This window comes from Homarus americanus, unplaced genomic scaffold (genome assembly GCF_018991925.1).
Source record: "Homarus americanus isolate GMGI-L3 unplaced genomic scaffold, GMGI_Hamer_2.0 scaffold23578, whole genome shotgun sequence".
Taxonomy (NCBI): domain Eukaryota; kingdom Metazoa; phylum Arthropoda; class Malacostraca; order Decapoda; family Nephropidae; genus Homarus; species Homarus americanus.
In genome coordinates this window covers 8378998-8400348 of record NW_024733231.1, presented here as the reverse complement: position 1 = coordinate 8400348, position 21351 = coordinate 8378998, and the positions used below count along the sequence as shown (strand labels likewise).

The 21351-nt window shown below is 36.7% G+C and overlaps 1 protein-coding gene and 1 long non-coding RNA gene across 2 annotated transcripts; one reads left to right on the top strand and one right to left on the bottom strand.

Moving 5' to 3' along the window:
* Positions 1–11864: 11864 nt before the first annotated feature.
* Positions 11865–12126, bottom strand: LOC121869694. The gene is made up of 2 exons (XR_006089577.1): positions 12096–12126; positions 11865–11989 (listed from the first exon to the last, which is right to left on the bottom strand). It is a non-coding gene; the product is annotated as an uncharacterized LOC121869694 (long non-coding RNA).
* Positions 12127–14373: 2247 nt separating this feature from the next.
* On the top strand, positions 14374–20804 carry LOC121869693 (ATP synthase subunit b, mitochondrial-like). The gene is given in 8 exon segments (XM_042371247.1): positions 14374–14530; positions 15584–15769; positions 16618–16664; positions 16666–16770; positions 19200–19257; positions 19260–19363; positions 20257–20303; positions 20305–20804. Coding segments are annotated over 8 exon segments (705 nt in total). The 5' UTR covers positions 14374–14502; the 3' UTR covers positions 20435–20804.
* Positions 20805–21351: the final 547 nt, after the last annotated feature.

Here is a 21351-nt window from a genome sequence, read left to right as displayed (position 1 = left end):
TCAACTAAACGCTTTTTTTCTGTGTTTCCAAGAAAATTATTGGTCATTTTAAATTTATTTTACATATTGACAATATATAATGCAGTGCAGTGTTGATTTAAAGAAAATAATCTTGAATTACACCACTAAAACTAAAATTTTATGGGTGAATGGTGCCATGGGACTTTCTTCCACCCTCAATGCCTTCTCTTCTCCTCCACCCCCATTCTAATTCCCATCATCATCATCATCATCATCCAGGAGCCTTTCTATACACACCTAGTAAAGTGTACTTTCTACCTTTTTTGTTGAATTTAGGCAATTTTCGAGCTGAACCACTACTAAAACCCATTGAAACAATGGTTTCGGTTAACGAGTTTTTCGGTTAACGAGCAACCTGCTGGAACGGATTGTGCTCAAGTAACCGAGGGACCACTGTATTTTAATACAAGTTAATGATTTTTAATAAATCTTGTTATGACACGGTTATTTTATATTAGAAATTAATGGAAATTGTACAGTAAATATGTTTCAAGTTTTGTTAGATGTCATCATCACTGCCATCATCATTATCATGTTCATTATCACCACCATCATTGTCATTTATTCATTATTGTCATCGTCATTATTATTGTTTTCATTATCATATTCAACATCATTACCATCAACATCATCATTATCATTATCCCACATCAGTCAACCACTGGATATAGGCCTCCATCACACCTTTAACAATGTAATTCAGTTTCCCCTGAAATAAACTTGCTAATGACTCATTTTCATTTGGCATTTGACCTTAGCTGAGTTTTTTCTGTTTACCGCTGATATAATAAATAAAGTAATAACAAGACATACATTTCTACCTACAGATGAAGACCTGTTCCAACAGACTGAGGACGAGTTGGAGGACATAAGTCACACTTCAACATGAAATTTGTCAAAAATGAATCAGAGGACGACTCTGTGTGGCAGCGTCATCCTTTTGCTTGGTGGCATGAGGTCCTCTCTCACACCACAGACACCGAAGCGCCACACAACTAGCAGACACTTCTTGTATCAAAAATACCGGCATCTGCTATAATATACAACAGACTTTACAGGACATAGACCAGCAGATGGATATATTGAAGAGCAACACAGATATGTGGGGTATAGCCTGCCTCAAGCAACTCAGGAAAAACAGTGAACAATTAACAAACCTGACAACTGAGGCAGAAGAAGAAAGTGACTTTACGGCAGAGATCGATAAAGAAAACTTCTGTGACCTCCTCAAAGAGTCTCAGACAGTGAGTAAAAAACTCTTTTGTCATCACTGAATTCACTTGTGGTAAAAATATCATGAAGTTGGAACATTATTACAGTATCCAGATATAATTAGAAATCTAGTTATATATTCAGAGTAAGTAATAGTGGTACTGTCCCAAAGATATAACCAAAGATGTACTGTCCCTAAAGGATAATTAGTCCAATTTATATACAATGTACAGTATATATTAATGATTTCAGTCTGTTTCTTGAACTACACGTACACAAAGGACACAGAAGGCTTGATTAATCTCCCTCAAATGCCTAATCACTCACTGGTCCAACATCTCGTCACTAAACTTTAATGGGATCAAATTCTAATGAAGACACCATTGAATTTTAAAGTATTTGGCTTTGTTTAATCTCTTGAGAACAATACCAACCCCATAAGTACAATAAGGGGTGTTGGTGCTACAGGGTATGCGTGTATCTCTCACCAATAAGTCAAGGGTTTGAGTCGTGCTTGAGCCCTGACAAATGTTAGAAGGGTGTTATCCAGTGCGACCCTACCCAACATTTCAGGTTCCCCAGAGTCTGGTTTCCTCCTGCAATAACACATAGACCAGCTACCCGAACGGCTAGTTACCTGATAAGTACTGAAGATTAAAAAGAATAAAATAAAAATTAACTAATGTAGTAAAATATCTTAACCTCTTAAGTACTATATCAACCCCCTGAGCACAAGAATGACCCAGTTATTTACATTAGCTTAACCCCTTTAGTACGATGGTATTGTATTCATAGCGTTAGGTCATCAAGCAGTTAATCACCACCAATACAGTACTGTATCTGTCTTTTCCAAATTTAAGAAATGTGATATTTCAAGGTATAATAGGATGTATTTGGGTATACTGTATTAGGATGTACAGTACTAGTGTTTATTAGGGTGTATTAGAAAGTACTGTAATTAGGTATACTGTACAGTATTAGGATGAGATTAACAGCTACTCTAATTTCCACTTAACTGGATTTGGGTTTCTCACCCGTAGTCTGGGAGCAGCTGTATGTTAAGAAGTACTGTACTGTGCTACATTAGGTTATATTAGGATATATGATGATGTAATAGGATATAATATAAGGATTATATGTATCAGGTTGTGAAATGCAGCCAAAAAAAAAAGAGTCAGACTCAAGCATTGTCTCCGGGATATAAGACAGAAGAGCAGCAGCTGAAGGCTCAAGACCACCGTAAACAATCTGGTGGTGACTCATACCAGTGTGGGAGGGAATGTATGGGGACGCTCATGGCATCCGAACCCAGGCAACAAGAATCATCTCTTGAATTTTGACGACCCCAGATGTGTGTCACAGGTGCATAATTGTATTAGTTTAAATTAAAGACTTTCAATTCTCACACCAGGCAGTGACCACAGGAAAGGCTGAACAAACTTGCCGATTTGAAGAGGTGGAGCAGAACCGCATTTAGCCGTGTGGTACTCTTGCCTCATGATACTAGCAATCCTCGCACCTCTGCCAGCAAGAGACACTGGAATCAAAAGACTCTGTTAGCAGAGATAACAGGAAGGTAAGGCTGATGGTTGTATGCTCAAGTCAAGATGACTATCAAAACACACACAACACCGAAATAGTCCTCGTAACGACTCGCCAGTGGTAGTGGCTCTGGCTCTTTCATTCTCAACAACTGCCTTGTTGACTACACTCACCATATTTTTGGGGTGTGGCCAGAGATGACATTGTTTACATGGTACACACTCTCCTGGATAGGAAGTTGAGGGGTGGGGTATCTTGCTGTCCCATGGTTCTGTACTGATACACCTGCCTCTACTACATTCTCAGTCCCAGTTTTTCACCGAATCCTCCCTCTTGCTTCAAGAGTTATTTGTGCTGTTCTCTGCACTACTGTGTGATCTGCACTTATGACTATGTCTCAAATGTCATGCTCTCTGCCTGTCTGATAAATTCCATTTTTCCCCATTCTCTAATGTTATACTGTATTGAGGGATGGGACTTATTCTCCTGCTTCTTTCCTAACGTCTTCACTTCATTGGGGTACAGTATACAGGTTCAGAGCCTGTACAGATATTTAGAACCTTCATCTTGTCATGTATTTTCCTACTTTCAGCTTCCTCCGACACTCTTAGGAACTCCAAACACAGTTGTATTGTTCCTTACCGCCGATCACAGTGTTGCTCCCTCCCTTATCAGAAGGCTCACCGTTGTAATCTTTTCAAAATTCTGTAGAGTCCTAGCTGCTGCAAGGCCTGTTCAGATCCTACTTTCTTTGTCACCTTCTGAGGCCTGCTGCAACCTGAGCGTAGCTTTTTCACTACTCCTCTATCCTATCGGCAACTTTAATCTTAGTGCTCTAGTTTGGTAACCACTGAGAATCCAGCTTTTATTTTTTACTATAAGTTTCTATTTCCTTATGATCCTCAATAACCTTGATGACTTTGGTTGTACAGTCAGGGCAATACCAGTAGCAGCCTCTATACTTTAGCACATTCTGTAGCATTATAAAGTTGAATGAAATTAAAAACTGAATACCATGATATGAGGATGGTAGTTTGATTGATTGAATGTGATAACACAACACACCACTACACTAACTTAATTTAATCAGACCAAACATAGTCTAATTTACTTCTAATTTAACTAATTCCAGCTTGACTTAATCTGCATTTAATGTGACTTATCCTAATATAAGTTAAACTAATTTAACTTGATCTTATTAAGCTTAATTTGAATTAACCTAATCTAAGCAGTTCAAACTTAACCCCAGCAATCTAAATAAATCAAACCTATTTTAACCAATATCTTTTTTTTATTTAAAGATAACTTATCCTGTGTAGGATTCGTTTAGACAAATGATTAGTTGGTAGCAAAGGAAACTCTGGGTCAGAGAGAACTTTACTCCTGATGTTTCATCATGAAGGACTTTTTCCTTTGAAAAAGACCTTCACGACAAAACGTCTGGAGTACAATTGTCTATAAACCTGTATTTCCTTTCCTACCAACTTAATTAACCCTAACAAATACAAACTTAATCTAAGAACCTACTTAACTTGATCTAACTTTATCGAACTTAACCTAATCAAACCTAACTTAACCTAACCACTAAGCATTTCCAGGAACAAAATAATGTCTACATGTCCACTGTCCAACCAAGTCCGGAGCCTGTCATCCAACCTCTTGTCAACGTTTTACACTGACCACGCACCTAAGAGTAACCATCACTACACTGCCAGAGAAGCTACTGAGGCTGGTCCTAGCAGTCCCTACAACAAGCGTTACCCACCTGGGCCTCTAAACCTCTGACTCGTATCCAGATATGATGATTAAGCATGAAATTTTACATCTCCAGCTAAAGGGACAAAAAACTAACACCAAAATTAGTAATACAGTACTCTTGTCTTGGGGTCTCACTGACTCCCCACTAGCTAGGCATTACTGTATCTCACTGTCCATTAAAGGAAAGGGTTTACATTTCCCTTAACCTACCCTAATATAAGGCAACTTACAGTAACTTAACATAATTTAAGGTGACCCATCCTAATCCAACTTAGTCTAACATGACTTTATGCTAACCCTAACTTACTATAATCCATCCTAATTTCACATTAACTTCAGATTAATATTAAACCTGGACAAACTCTTTTTGGAGTCTTGTAATTTACAGTAGTCTCCTGTATGTATGTATGTTCCAACAATAATGTACATAACTTGTAGGCCTTAGTTAACCATTCTACAGTACTGTACAGGTATCTCTAAGACCCAGAAACTATTAAATTTTACTCAGTCATTAGTATAAGAAATTCTTATGTACTGCAAGTTTTCAGCCTCCTAAACACCCCCTCGGTAACACTTTTAACAGTGAAGTTGTTTATCATGTGTGTGTTATAAGAGGAAATACAACACTAGATAAGAGCATCATCCAATTCACTAACATTTGAAATATATATTTTGTCTTATTCTTTAGTACAATGCAGTAGTGATATCCCCATTAGCCGGAATAATTAGTTCAGAGCTCTTCCGAGGATGGGAGATTTCGGAATGAGATGATTCTCTCAAACCCGGAATTATCCCAGAATTTGTCTGGGTACTCGGAAACTTTCTCGGAATTTTCTGTAAAATTCACTTGATTTTCAACCTTGAAAACTCGTTCACAGACCCGGAATTGAGAGAACTGGGTCAATTTTAATTCCGGGTACAGTTCTGTATTGGAGAGTTTCAGCTAATGGAGATATTACTTTATGAATTACTGAGACAAGTCCTTGTACCCGTCCATTGTATAGGGTATGCTGTAGCCTCCTCTTGACTTAACCCAATCTCAGTACAGTGCTGTACAAGCACCAGCAGTTCAGGATGACTGGCAGTAAGCGGTTATCTCCTTACCTTTAACAACCTGTATCAGAGCTGATTAGTGCTGGTAAATATACAGCATATATTGTGCTTCACTTAAAAACAACCTTCCTCTTTTAATATTGACCTCTTCCCAAAGAACTAACCTGAGGGACCATCATTTCATATTTCAAGTTTACAAGAGTAGGGCCAAAGCTGTGAGAGTGATTTACATAGAGATGGTTAAACTAACAGATGCACTTTACATGATCAAACTTACAGCTCAGCATGCAGCACAAGGCTCTAGGTGACCTGTGGTGTATTGGTCAGCATGTTCACCTCGCAGAGCTTAGTGATCCGGTTCGGACTTCGGCAGGGTGAAATCACTGTATGGGCAAGTTTTTATGCCATTTGCCCTGTCTACCCAGCAGTAATGGGGAACTGGATGTTAATCAATTTGTGGATCGTGTTCCGGTTAATGGTTAGCCAGTGCAGTTGGTGAGTTGTCCGGCCTTCTCGGACTATTCTTTACACTGGATCTCAAGCTGATAGCTTCTACACCTTAAACAAATTCACGCCAAGGTGGCCCTAGGGCGCCATCTCGTTACAAGGAGGAAACCATTGTGACCATGTCGCGCCTTCACTAGAATCATTTACTAAGTATTATGGAAGAGTTCCTTAAAGTTCTACCCAATTAAAATATATTGAAACACACAATTCAATATGAGGTAGAGGTTAATTTGATACAACACTTCTCTCCTGTCTTATAGGTTGCTGGCTCATAGTTAGGGCACCTCCAGTCCACCTAGCTGTGAATGGGAACCTAACTTACTAGTTGGGAAAGTGAAGGAGGAGAATGCAATGCCAGACACATTGTCTTTGTGTATCAGAGGCTTAATCTTAGTCTGCTGTATCCACTCTGTCCACAGTGAGCCATCAGGCCTATGAGAGTCTTTTTCACTCCACAATGAAAAATACATTTATTTTTCAAACTATGGTTTTTCTATTTGAATTATTCCTCCTGCAGGTCAAAGTGTGTATCTAATCAATACTTAATACAGTTCTGCACCTCCGTGTATCCCAAGAAGAAGTTAGTGTATTTTCTTTTATTATCAACTTTGGATACTCTACAGGGGACAGAGGATGATAGTACAGCAATTTAAAGAAATGGAGTTGTATTTAGAAATAATCTATTCATGGTAGAGGTAGTGTCTTAAAAGATAACCAATTAAGAACTTATCACATTCAATATAACTTAGATATTAAAGATAAAGACCTATGTTGATGTACAGTAAACCCTTTTTTTTACGGGTTAGGTTTCAAGGGATGACGCAAATAGGCAAAACCGCGAATAACAACTTACACAGCATGCCCTCGATTATTCACGGATGACACCCTGGATGTACACAAGAATGTCTAAGGGTCCTTTTTAGTTGCTGAAATTTTCATGGCTGGGACAGGGAGCCATTTGTTCTAGAGACGGTAATTACTTTTATCTGTATTCTATATATGCATGTACTTTAATAACAAAGCACGTAGTTGACTTGAGGGTAGACTCACATTTATTCTAAATTTCTTTGTCTTGTTTCTGATTATTTTGAGAGGATTTTCCTGTTATTATAAATTTGTATGTGTTTTGTGTGTGTATGTGTCTACATACACATATTGGGTCTACACACATATACAATACAGGTAAAAGAAATAATTGTCCTAAGGGCAAACACATAAAGGGAATATATTTCTTGCACACAAGTAAAATGTCCCCCATTTTGAGAATCTAACCCCGAGAATTTTAAGGGCATTCTGTATGCCTATACCAAACAACCAACCAGCTGCGGCAGCACTCCTCCCTTCTTTTAACTTATCTAATAATTCAACTTTTTTGTCAGTGTCATCACTGACTTCTGCCTTTTACATTTCACTCCACTAGCATCACTAGCACTCACACTAGGCAGTCTTTTAGGGGCCATTTTACACAGAAACGCTTAAGTTTTGAGAGTACAACACGAGAGGCTGCATCACAGGCAATGGTTGAACGCGACCAGAAGCAGGAGACGCTGCAGGGTGGGGTGACTCGTTAACTGTGGGAAGGGTCGCAAGCTAGCCATCATCTGCTTACCTTGAATTGTCGAAATCGCGAATGGCAAGGGTCTACGTTACGTATATGAAAATGTTTGATTAACTGATTACAGATTGATAATCTTACTGGTAGTGCGTGGCTGTAATATTTTTTATCAATAAAATTTTGTTAATGTACTAATTAATTTTGAGTTGTCCTTGCATTACTTCAGGGGTCCCCGACTTATGAACGGGGTTACACTTGAAATTTGTAGTACAGTATTTTAGTTACCCGATGATTTAATTTTTACTGTCATTTACTGTATTTTGTCATTCTCTTTCTTCTTTTCTCTTAAATTAAGTGATTTTAAATGTATATAGGGACTTAGGCTATTATATAGTGGGATTGTAAACATTGTCCCGTAAGTACAGTCCGCACATAGCATGTGTTCAAAATTACGTACAAATCTGACAAAAGAACGTCCTCAGGAACGGAACCCTTCAGAACTTAAGGGTTTACATCATATAACAAGGCACAGGTGAAATATTAACAAAAGCAGTCACTCATGCACACTAGGTCCCTGACCTGACATACTGGTTTGACAAAAATGAACCCTATTTGTTAGAATGGCAGATGTTGTAGCAGAGTAACTAGGGTGTGTTTGACATTTGCACACTAGGAAAATATGTTTATCACATAGTGAAAAGTTCTCACTATTTTATTAATTCTGTATATGCAAAAATATTTATACTGTAGTGAGAACTGTCTGTATCACTCATTCTTCTACTCAAAGTTGTTTCTGAATAATTTTACTTCATCACCCATTACCATCTCCAACAGATTTAGCATATGGTGTTTGAGAACCTCTATAATTAGAGTACCTTAACATTATGTAACTCCATGTTATGTACTCATAATTACTTTTTTGTAATGTTTAGTTTAAGTGAAGCTTCCACTCCTACTGTATGTCCACACCTTTACCTTTTGCTTGACACTAGTTATTATAAACAAATGGGCTGGTTGTGCTACGACTTATATTAAGGTTCTCTAGCATACATTCAGTAGTTGACCCAGTGTTTTACCAGTTGTATCACAAAGGTCAACTCAGTTGAAGTCCTAACCACCTGCTCAAGTTAGCTGTTCCATACACAACCAAATTGTGACCTGCTCAGAAAAAAAAGGTAAATAAATTATGTCCTCATTATTGTCACAAGATATATTTTATGGGATCTGACCTTACAAAATTAAAAAAGGTGCAAATACAAAGACACTATAAATAATTATTAAAGATTTAGATGACTGATTACAGTATTAGCGGATCACAGATTAGTAATTCAGTTGATTGATCAAGAGATTGAAACAAATTTTAGATGTGACTCTCCAACAGACCTTCCAAGTTTAGGTCTGGGTATGAAATACTTGGCAGAAACCTATACAAAAACATGTAAAGCATTCAGTGTATATAAAACTACTGTACATTGAAAATATTTACCTGCATGTAAAACCCCTGTCATCACAACAGCCAACACAAACCCAAATATGAAAAGCAATAAGGCAGTGGAACAAAGAGTGGTACAGGTAGTTATGAAGCATTCTTCTATACATCACAAGATGCAGAGGACATGAAATTTCATACAGCATAGGAGTCAGACATCATACTGCTGTGGGGGGAGGGAGAGGGTACATACCATAGGCAAGAAGCCAACTCAGGAGGTTTTGGGAAGGCTCAAGTGTTATGTTGTGAAGAACTACATGGTCTAAGTGGATAACATACTGGATGAGAAACTTATTTAAAAACATGGTGAATATAAAGGGAAAATTCATACGAGAAAAAGAAAACTGACAATACTGCTGGGTACATCCTTGGTCACACAACACATTAAGTACTGACATATCCTAATACATGTGAGGGTATTCCCAAATTTCAATTTCTTACTGTACATTTCAAGATCATTTTGGCTGAGGGTTAGTTGAACAAAAGTACCGTACATCAACATAACTGATAACTAAAAATTAAGTATAAAATGTAACACATTTGTGTGAATAACTACACAAAATCATAAGTCTGTTATATTACTGCTAATAAAAAAATTAAACAAGACATGAATGTTCATGATATGCGAATTTCCTAAACTGAACACCACTATTTCGAGAAACGAAAGCTTCCCTCGCTAATACGAATTTGGGACCAGGCAAAAATTACAATTCTGCAAGACTGGGAGTCAGCTGGCACAGCCATCTTGGGGAGAGATGCGCACAGAGGTATTCTCGCTCACTGATGATAACCCCCCCCCACAAGCTCGCGTCCTTCCATTCGTTGTGTGGTGGAGAACCCTCTTTATCTTGTTTAGTAAGGCTCTTACTCACCCCACCCCACCTCACCCCCTTGTGGTGGTGAACCCAAACTGCCTTCCCATAAGATCATGTACAAAAGTTAAACAGTATTATTTTTTTTCTCGTGTTAGATAGTAAATTGGAGTAGTTGTGTACTATTCCATTAGTCAGGTAGACTTTGTTCTTGTTTGTGAACCGATTTTGTGTTTTGGGGGTAGATATTGGTATTTTTGCTTAGAACCATATTTTTTAAATGATAAAGGTTCACAATTTTTTTTTGGGGGCATAACTCATCCCTATGTAGAGGAATACCTGTATCAATTTAAGTAATGAAAATAAAGTTATTGTAGTTGCTGTATTATTACTAAAGCTAAAATGAACACATTAAAAGATACACATGCTCTTCTCAACAGCAAGTGAATGCCACTTCAACATATGTGAAATTTCATCTTGCAAAATGCCTTCTTTTTATTACTGCACTTTTCATAATAAATATATTGTGGCTTGTATGAAATTCTACTTGTAATTTTTATTGACTGAACTATTAAACTTACTACTGCCATACTGTTAGGAAGTCAATAGTTGTTCTTGTCTAATTGTCAGTACTGTATACTTGACAATGACTAAAAGATATACCTGTACTACAGCTCCTCCCCAACTTACAACCTGCTCGACCACAACCGCCTCAGTCGTACCAAAATTTTGTCAAATTACGATTGAGTCCCAACCTCAGTGATTGTGCTGTGTACTGACAAAATTTTCGTTTGTAATTCACTTTAAAATGGCTAGTAAGCTTAAAAGTGAGAGTTTTGTGGTGCTGAGAAGAAAAAGAGACACCCATTTTAGATTTTCTATGTATTATTTATTTTTCGACTTCATGCACCATTTTGACTTACATTTACCTGGATTTGGGTCCCTAACCCGCATAAGTCGGGGAGAGCTGTATACTGTAATATGAATCAACTGCACAGGCAGAATTGCTGTTACCACAATAATTATTGTCTAATACTCTAAAGTCAATTAAAAAATAATATCACTATTTTCATGACATAAAGGAATGTATATGTTCAACTTATTTGCCTTAATTATTTAATGGCCACCCACTAGAGGTGGCCATGATGAGAGAAGGAGGCCAAGTGACCTGTGTAGGTTCCTCCACTGTTTTTTATAATTTTGTCAAAGGCTATTTTGATGCCAGTACTGCACTTGACTCCACAGCTTGGGCTGGTAGACCATTCCATAGGTCTACTACCCTCTGTATGATGATGTATTTCCTTATGATCGTTCTGTATGATAACTAGACAGTATATTCCCTTATGTTGGTGGTGTGTGCCTCACAAATAAATGGCTCTGGTTCACGTTTTCCATCCATTTCAGGGTTGTTAGTCCTAACAACCTTCCCCCTCTTTTCCACTCCAGTCATAACATAACTGGAGATTATAATCACCAGTGAGATGTCTTCATTTGCTGATTCAACTCAAAATAATGTAAAAACTATTCCAATTTCAATATGATAATACTGTACAATATATCCTGTCTTTATAAGGAAAATTTATACATGTTCTATAAAACTTGCAGTAAATATAATATAGTACTTGTAATGTGTTCATCATTGCAGAGCAAAATTAACTACATACTTATTGTATTTTGCCTTCTGAGTTGGTTTCATGATCAAGTAAAATACTGTACACACAAAAAAGTCAGAAGACATATACTGTACATAGATGATAGTTTTGATAAAAAATGTTCACATCAACAAATTTAATTCTGTTAAGCGCTTGAATGGCTGAGAGTTGACCAGGAGCCATAAGAAGCGAGTCATTCACAATACAGAAACACACACACGAACTTTTTCATGAGTGTCTGGTGACAAAATAGTTTCAAAAGAAGGATGATGGGTGTCCGGTGAAGTTCATACCTAGGATGATGGGTGTCCGGTGAAGTTCATACCTAGGATGATGGGTGTCCGGTGAAGTTCATACCTAGGATGATGGGTGTCCGTGAAGTTCATACCTAGGTATGATGGGTGCAGTTTCATACCTAGGATGATGGGTGTCCTGAAGTTCATACGGTGTCCGTGAAGTTCATACCTAGGATGATGGGTGTCCGTAGTTCATACCTAGGATGATGGGTGTCCGGTGAAGTTCATACCTAGGATGATGGGTGTCCGTAGTTCATACCTAGGATGATGGGTGTCCGGTGAAGTTCATACCTAGGATGATGGGTGTCCGGTGAAGTTCATACCTAGGATGATGGGTGTCCGGTGAAGTTCATACCTAGAGGTGTCCGGTGAAGTTCATAATGATGAAGGGTGTCTTGGTGTATGATAGGTTTCCAATGAAATGGTCAGACATGCCCGGCAGATCTTCAGATGATGTACAGACTATCAAGATTCTTGAATCTAGTTCACTTGCCACTGAAAACAGAGACATTTAATTAGTAGTCAATAGAAGATATGTACAAAAGTCAACTGCAATATATGATGGATTAAAAACTCCACCAGATCTCTTTTCTCCAGTTGGGCTGCTTGCTAAACCGCATCCCCACTCAGTACTGCAGCTGATGACCATTTCTTATTCACCGTGTTTTTTATTAAATAACAGATTTCACTACAAACCCTAAGTCCTCCATCTGGCTTTCCTTCAGCTTCTTGTCGGAGCTCCAACTCTTCCTTACGTTTTTGTTGAACTTTACTCCCTCTGGGTCCTTCACACCACCCTTTTATTGCTTCAGCCTTGCTTCGTATCTGTCTTTCGAGGCTTCCTGTAACATACAGGGCAATACAGTACATACAGATTAGATGAGTAAGCTATTGAGATAGGGAAGTACTATAGCAGGGGGTCCTCGCTATGCACTATACTGATGCTAACAAATAGGAACAAACTTTTATACGATTGTTTTACATATAATGCCTGCAACCTATCAAGGATGAGCTTAGTCTGTAATATGCAGAGGTGCTGGTAATGACTGGTCAAAGCCATGTGGTAAATGCACATCAGACACCTCAGCTGCACGGTAAAGTAATGAAACTTGATGGATTAGTCACATGAGAGGCCTGAGGAAGGTTCAAATCACACTGTAGGGCACAATTAGTGGAGACCCTCAGGTAGTTGGAGTGTATTTCTAGTGCAACTGTGGTTAATTATCAATAATTTGGCAAAGTCATGAACAAGTACTGTAGTAAAACAAGTTTAATTTCTCATCCTGACCATTAAAAACATATTACAGTGTGTGATATACTCAACGTTCTGGTTATACATGACAGGCATAAGGTTACTAACCATTCATATACAAAGAAAAACATTCCCCTTATATCATCAAAACTTACTTTAAAATAAAAGACATTGTGTTGTCATGATTTATGTTTACAGGCAGACCCACAAACATCAAGTGAATATCAGACTTACAGGATCAGCTGGTTCAGGAGGTTCATGTATATTGTTGTAGTTTGAGGAGTCCCCACTACCACCACCACCACAGCATGATAAGAATATTCCCATCCTGCAATCTGTGAAAATTGAATAATCAAAAATATATAAGAACAAAAGAGAATATTGCACTTTACTACATCTATTCCACTATTTGTGATGGGGATGCATTCCTAAAAAAACTTTCAGATACCCAAATTTCATATACAGTATTGTACTGGGAAGACTTCCCATACAGTAATTTATAAAGGGACAACTCATACCCAATTACGAGAATATATATATATATATATATATATATATATATATATATATATATATATATATATATATATATATAGGTACGAACTGTCTTGTAAATGGTTGCAAGGCATGTTGAGTGTGATTTGCTGAAGTTGTCCAGCACCCTCGAATCTTAACCCCTAACATAATCCCTCATAAAAAAAACCCTGGAATTAGGCCTTTAAGAATGAGTCTTACTTGATATCATTGACTGCATCAACATACTATCTATTATTACTTTTACTCCAACAGGACCATCACTCTTTATGTACGAGCAACACCGACATGAATAATGTGTCAGGTCTCACCTTTTGCTCGTGAGATCCCAACACCGATACACAACTAATGTTCCAAAAACAATACCGTAAAATCACTTAGAGCGCTGGTGCCGTTGTTATAAAATACAGATATTACCTATATAATGACAAGGTGAAGTAACAATAGTGATCAGTTATTCTGGTGGACAACAGCTGACCTCTAATATCACACACAAATCATTTTATCAATAAATACTTTTCCTTTTTCAGTTTGAATAAATTATCCATAATGTATCTTATATAGAATAAAATATTTATATCACATTTATATTTACTATGCATCTCATATTTTGAATCAGCTGTGTACCTTTAGTAACTTTTAATATAACAATTACCTAAATGAATTAAAATATTTTGTAAATTATTTAGAGTATGATATTATAACAAATAAATATTATATTATAAATTAATATGAATCATCTTATGTAATAATACTATTTGTTGTTCATTTGACCACACCTCCACCATCTTGCCACTAGACACTGCCGGGGACTGAACAATGCTATCAAGACTTGTAACTCGTTCTCGTGAGTATTTAAACTATTTTTACAATATCACTATAATTAAAGAAACCATGACAGCTCTGTTAAAGATGATGTACATATAATAATTTACCATTAATAGGGTTGGGATGTTATGCAGACGATGTATCTGGCCGGTGACTGGTTATTCATCTACTAAACCGGGGAGTATTTATAAATATCTCATGATTTGTAAAGAAAATTAAGGTAGTTGACTTTAAAAAGGCTATCAATTGTCAGCATAATAATACCAGATATCAAAATAATTACTTTCTATTTAATATGGCCCGGGATCTGGGGAGCGGAACCACCCAGTAGTTAGGGGTTAGTTTTTGGTTGGGTCAGGTTATAGTAAATATGGTAAAATTGCAGTGGTTTACACAACTGTTAGAAAGTCAAAACTGATTTTATAGTGTATTTTTGTGTGGTATGATTGGTTTTGACCTCCATTTCCGTTGGATATTGCACCGAAAAACATATAAACCTAACCTATTTTTTTGATGACCCAACTCAACTCACCATATGATGGAATCACTTATTTCTTACCTTATTGGCCTGGTTCTGGTTCGTCATCAGATTCTGAGATCATTACAGGTAGCTGATGCTGGTCTTGAAGATTACTTACATTCTTTCTTACACTTAGGACACTTGAGATAAATGTGGATAAGACCAAAACAATGATCATGGAAAGAAACCAAAGGCATAACCCACAACGTATTGGTATAAGTGAATTAATATTTAAAAAAACGAGTCATTTAAATATCTTGAGTTGAGTACGAGTTATCTTAGGTATGAGTTGTCTTAGGTACAAGATGACCGTAACCTGTAATTCAGGTGTTTGCAGGTAGTGTTTGATTTCAGTACCTCAAGGAGTTGCAACCATCAGGTAATTGTAGCTAACTCTCGTGGAAAGATAAAACAATGTTGACTGATATTTCTTGTTTTGTCTGCCTATATATTGCTTATCCCTTACTGTATATACTGTGTGTGTGTGTATATATATATACATACAGTGTATATGAAAATAATGTAACATCATATTTACTTTTTATTCTAAAGTGCAAGAGGTGCGACCTGCCCTTGTGGCAATTCGTCCAACTAGCACCACGGCCGTCAGCAGAGCAGCTGAAGAGCGGGATGAGGTCAACTTCCCACGTCCTGTTAGGCCCGTTGAGCCTGGCAAGGTGCAGGGCTTCATCCCAGAGGAGTGGTTCCAGTTCCTCTATCCCAAGACAGGTGTAACTGGTAAGTTGTTTTTTAGATTTGTTGGAAATTTTTTGGGGGTCATTATTTTGTTGTAGTATTTGGTCTATGTAAACCTCCCAAATATGTGGTGATTGTGTAAGATAAGACCAGAGTTACAGCTGATTGGCTGTTGCAAACCTGTCCAGTCCTGAAGTAATGATGTATTTCTAAACGAGTTTATTCATATTTCTCTGGATGGGTCGAATAATTTTAATGTGATTCTGATCTTTAAAATGTTGTTTTTCATAATGTAGTATTACTGATCGTAATTTGTCTTAGTATGCCTTATTGTGGGTAAAAATAAGCAATGTATATATTAATTGCATCCTCCAGCGTGAATTTGCTACCTGAGTTTAACAGTTAATTCATGTATAATACTTGATAAACTTCCTACATGCTTATGTTTGATATTATAATGTATGTATCTTTATAAAATTTTAGCTAAATATCTTTCTTGTCAAGCTCATTCCCAACGATTATGAGAAAATCATTAAAATACATCATTACTTCAGGACAAAATCGGACAGGTTTGCAACGGCCATTCAGCTGTAAATTTTGAGGAGGGGGCTGGGCATCTTTTCTCAGCTGGGAAAACGTGCTATAGTGCTTGGAAATAGGCAGACCACTACCTGTGTACAATAATGATGACAGTATTCATGATTCTAAATTCCCTCTGTTGCACTATGATACATTTTAAGTATTTTCTTGTACTTAAACCTCCCCTACCTCTTCATCATCTATATGCTGTTTAGTAAATGTGATTATTTCCACAATCCTCGGTTACATTCAACAGTAACTCATTCCTACTTTCAAATGAATTGTATTTTAATTTTTCTGAACTTCAACAGGTCCATACATGCTTGGTGTTGGATTGACAACGTTTGGCGAAATATATAGTTATGGAACAGCACTATAACGGACTCTCCATATTTATTATGGTGGTTTACGCTGTCAAGAAATTTGGCCCACCTCTAGCACAATCCCTGGACAAAGAAATTGATGTATGTCATTCTTTTTATGTAGTGGTAGATCTAGTTCAGTTTTAGAGAATTCCCTAAAGTGAGTTAAATGGATTTGTTTGTTTCAGAAGCTTCTTGCGAGTCAGAACATTTGTCTGAAGTATAGTGATAAATACAGTAAGATCTCCTATTTCAACATGTAACCAAGTCTTATATTTGGCAAATATCAATTTATGGATCCAGCAAGCTGAACACGGGTCTTGAATATCAGTTTAGTCATTTCTGCTACAACGCAGTTTTTGTAACGCGATTGAGCAATAGGGAACACTGTTTAAAACGCTAACTTTGCATATTGTATATTGTTCCATCCTCATGATGGTGTGGTGCTGGGTACAATGACAGTTCACGTCGACATCACGTGGTCAATTGATTCGTCTTTTCTTTTGTTTTGTGATTTTTTTAGCCATTATCCATAAATACTGTACAAAAGAATAAGAAGAATGCTTTGTGGAGGACCAGTTTGTCACGATTGATCAGTTGAAACGCAGTTTCTGTCAATTACTCCAGAGACTGCCGGGCTGTTATTGTGTTCTTTGTGGTGCTACCCCAGCTCAAGATACTGGCCTCTACCTTTACTGGGGTCCTACTGGTGCTGGTGCTGTGGACAGACCCACCTAAGTGGACTATCATAAGGAGTTAAGTTTGCCAAGTACTCTGAGTTGATAAGCAGCTGAATTAAAATGAAGGCCTAAAAGCTAGTTTGAAAACACAAGTCAGTTAAAGAATTTTGTAATGTTCTAAGAAAAGAAAAGCAGAGGTTGGTGTAGAGTGGCCAGTCTACAGTGTATTGTTATTTTTCCCATTAGTTTATGTATTTGCATTTGTTGAATTTGAATTTGGCACAATTTTTCAGTCTATATTACTCATGAAATACAAGATCTTACTGTAATTATTGCCTGGCTAAATATCTAACCCAGTACCTGATTATCTTTTATTATATTCATTTATATAAATACATGCAAAGCATTATTTTTTCATAAAGCTCTTGAAATGAATACTGTATTTCAAAATCAACCAAATATTTGAGGTAACTGACCTGATGCAGCTGTTATCAATTAGATCATGTGAGAATCCACTACTACTGGTGCTTGTCACGGCTCAAATAGAAGCTTCTTAAATATAAACAAACCCATTTAAATCGCATTTTATGATTTCAACTTCTAAATAGACTATATTAAGTTTTCTTTTTTTTATTGTTAAGAAGTAAAATAAACATTCAGCCATTATCTGTGTGTGTGTGGAAGCAAAACTGCAGTACATACTTGTGAAGAAAAAACCCAAACCAGGGAAGAAAATGCCTTGTTTTGTTTTATTGTTGTTTTTTTTTTGCGTAATTTGACTGGCCTGATAATTTTTTCTTCAAAGCTTCACAAAGTGTGTTCAGTTGACCAAATAACCATTTTTGTGAATCATCTCATAACTTGGTACAAAGTGTACTATATTTTCCTGTTTCATCACAGTTCCCTTACACATAATTAGGAAAATGAACAAATGTATCTATCACCACAAGCTTTTCAAATTATGTAACCAGAAATAATTTACCACCGGAAAACTAGTTGACAAGCTGATTATTTCTGTTTAATGTGAAGACTGTCCTTTCCTAGCTTTTAAATGAGGCCATACTGTATGACCATTTATAGTGGAATGAGCCGAGAGATAGTTTGCTACTTGGTTATCATGTCTTCACTTAATGGTCCTAATTAATGAAAGTAGTTGCCTTTGATCTTTCACTTGGATGACTTGTTCATAACTCATTTTGGAAGAAATTAAAATATAGTAGGTACTCCTACACATTCATGATTAAATTATGGTTATTCCTGGAGACATCATCACCACTTTTATGTTCCATGATTTTTAAGTTTGGCTAGAATTACCTGATGGCATTATGTCTCATCTGCCATTGGGTAAGTTTTATGGCTGGATTCCCTTCCTATTGCCAACCCATTCTAATTGTTATTAAATATTCGGAAGTGGATACAAATTTAAGCACTCGTCAAGTGAATACGGTTCACATTTCAAGCCAAGGCTTCTATATTCAATTATTTAAAATCAAAGGTTTGACCTTGGAAATTCTCTTTTTAACTGTGTTTCCTCTTTCATGAGCTTCACTACCACTTACCTCTCCATTTTCTATACCTTGTTTATAATATTGCTGAAAATATTTACTTGCAGCATTATCATTTAACAGTTGATGACATTTCTCTTGAAGTTTTGAAAAGTCCTTCCCTGAAAAATTTCCACCAAAATCATTCAAACATAATATTCCAACCTCTATCTTTGTTCTCAAATAGAAACTAGGTCAAAGAGGGGAAATGGTATATTTTTTATTTATTCCAACCACTAGTAGTGTGGGGAGAAAAGTTTGCAAAAACTAAGAGAAAATTATAATTTGTGTTATTTGCTTTATTCAGGAGATCGAAGGCAGCTGGGTGACGTACCGTGATGGCAGTATTACTGATAATGTTGAAGAGGGCAATTGTCAGCTAAGGGCGAGGCAATGCTCTTTGACGCAAAACGTGAAAATGTGTCTCTGCAACTTGAGGCTCCAGAAAGACTTGCAATGGTCCATGCTGAGGTAAGGGCATATTTTATTAATGGATTCCCAGACTACTGCATAGGAAAATGATTTTTATGATGGCATATGTCATTCACCTGTCTTTGGTGCCCCTGAACTGTTGTTGAGAACAGTGGCTCTTAACCTTTTTGGAGATGCTGTCCCCACCCAGTCTCTTGTATAATGTGAATATTCCATAAATAGAATTCTTTGTAGATGAAATTTTGTATGGATCTCCTTAAAGTAGTAATATCTCCATTAGCCAGAATCCCTCAAACCTGAATTGAAATTTTCTAAAAAAAAAATTTCCAAAGCCAGATTTTGGCTTTGGTGAATTTCTGAGGGCACATTTATTTATTTATATTTTATTTTTTCTCTCTGGTTTGAGAGACGAAAATCAGGCGCATTTTCCGGAAAATTCTGGGGGTGGGGGTTATTTTCCGGTTTGAAAGATGATGTAATGGGCAATTTCTGGAACTAAAGAGAAAATTTTTGCAGAAATTTCTGGGATGAGGGATTTTTTCCAATTTGAGAGAGTCGTCTCATTACCCGGAAATCTCTTGCTCTCAGAAGTGCTCTACACCAATTGTTCCGGCTATCGGAGATATCACTCCAATAATCACCATTTTTCCATTTGTGTTTCCCAGATTAATACTGTAGTTTACAAAAAAGTCATATATCACCTGTTAGTTTTCAGAAGGGTTTTGGTAATAGTTGAATACAGGATTTTATCTTGGTTTACTTGGTAGGAATATTATTCTAGTTAAAACTTTTGATGGTATTGTATTCAAGTGGACAGTCATATTTTAGGACCTCACTGGGTTGACCAGGAAATTGCAAATGTTATGGTTCCTTTGAGAAAAGATACTTCTTTGCTGGACTTTTTGTAACCTATATCCCTGTAACTTTTCTAGGTGAAGAAGAGGCTGGACTACCAACTTGAAACTGCCAATGTCAAGACTCATGCAACAGAAGCACATGGTGGACTGGATTGTAAACAACGTAAAATCATCCATCACACCTGCTCAGGAGTCTGTTGCCCTTAAGCAGTGCTTTGCTGATCTTAAGGCACTAGCTCCTAAGGCTGCATAAATTACTCAACACTAGTTTAAAAGTTAGGATGCTCTTTTGCAGGCAATTACTCAAGACTTGTCAAGATTCTAACAAGACCGTAGAATCTACAAGCTATGACTTTGCTTTAGCTGCTCTGTGTAATATCATGAGAATATTATTAATTTTGTGGTATATGGCATGAGCTCATTCCAGTACCTGCTGGTATTGCTTAAGAATACTGGTACATATTTTGAAACAACCAGTGACAAAACATTTACAGTGTGTAAATGAGTTTTCTAATTAATTTTTATGTGTACAGATCGTATGTAAATAAAAATGTTCTGTCACTCATATATTTAAAACCTATGTGGTAGAAGTTGGGAGACGTGATAATAAATAAATTGTCACTTCATAAGTTTTATTACTCCTTTGAGACGAGCAAACCAAAGCAACATACAGGATTGTTTTCTAGTTGTACCTGCAATTGACACGCTGAAAGTTTGTCCCATTAAACTGTTGTATTGATAGCCGAGTGGATACGACACAATAATAAGCCTCGTTTTATTCTGCCAACTGTAATGTGTACCTTTAGCTGGTGCCTTGGCAAAAATCAGTTAAGGTTATAGTATTATATTTTCTTGAATATTATACATTATAGGTTGATATTTCACGTTATACATCATACCAATGTTAATTTCACAACAAAAAATTATATATAGCTGAAGAATTTATCACCATTTTAGCATTTTGGAGGCGTCCAACTCTCTTGATCGTTAAGTTTAAAACATTATACATAGCTTTACCGTTTTAAGGATACTATTTGCATTCATGTTATTTGGTGCCATAATGAATATTACCACTAATTACAATTATAAAAACTAATGTAAATATTAACACAGAAGGACTTATGAATACAGTACATGTTTTTGCTTTATATGTGTATAATAAAAGACTGA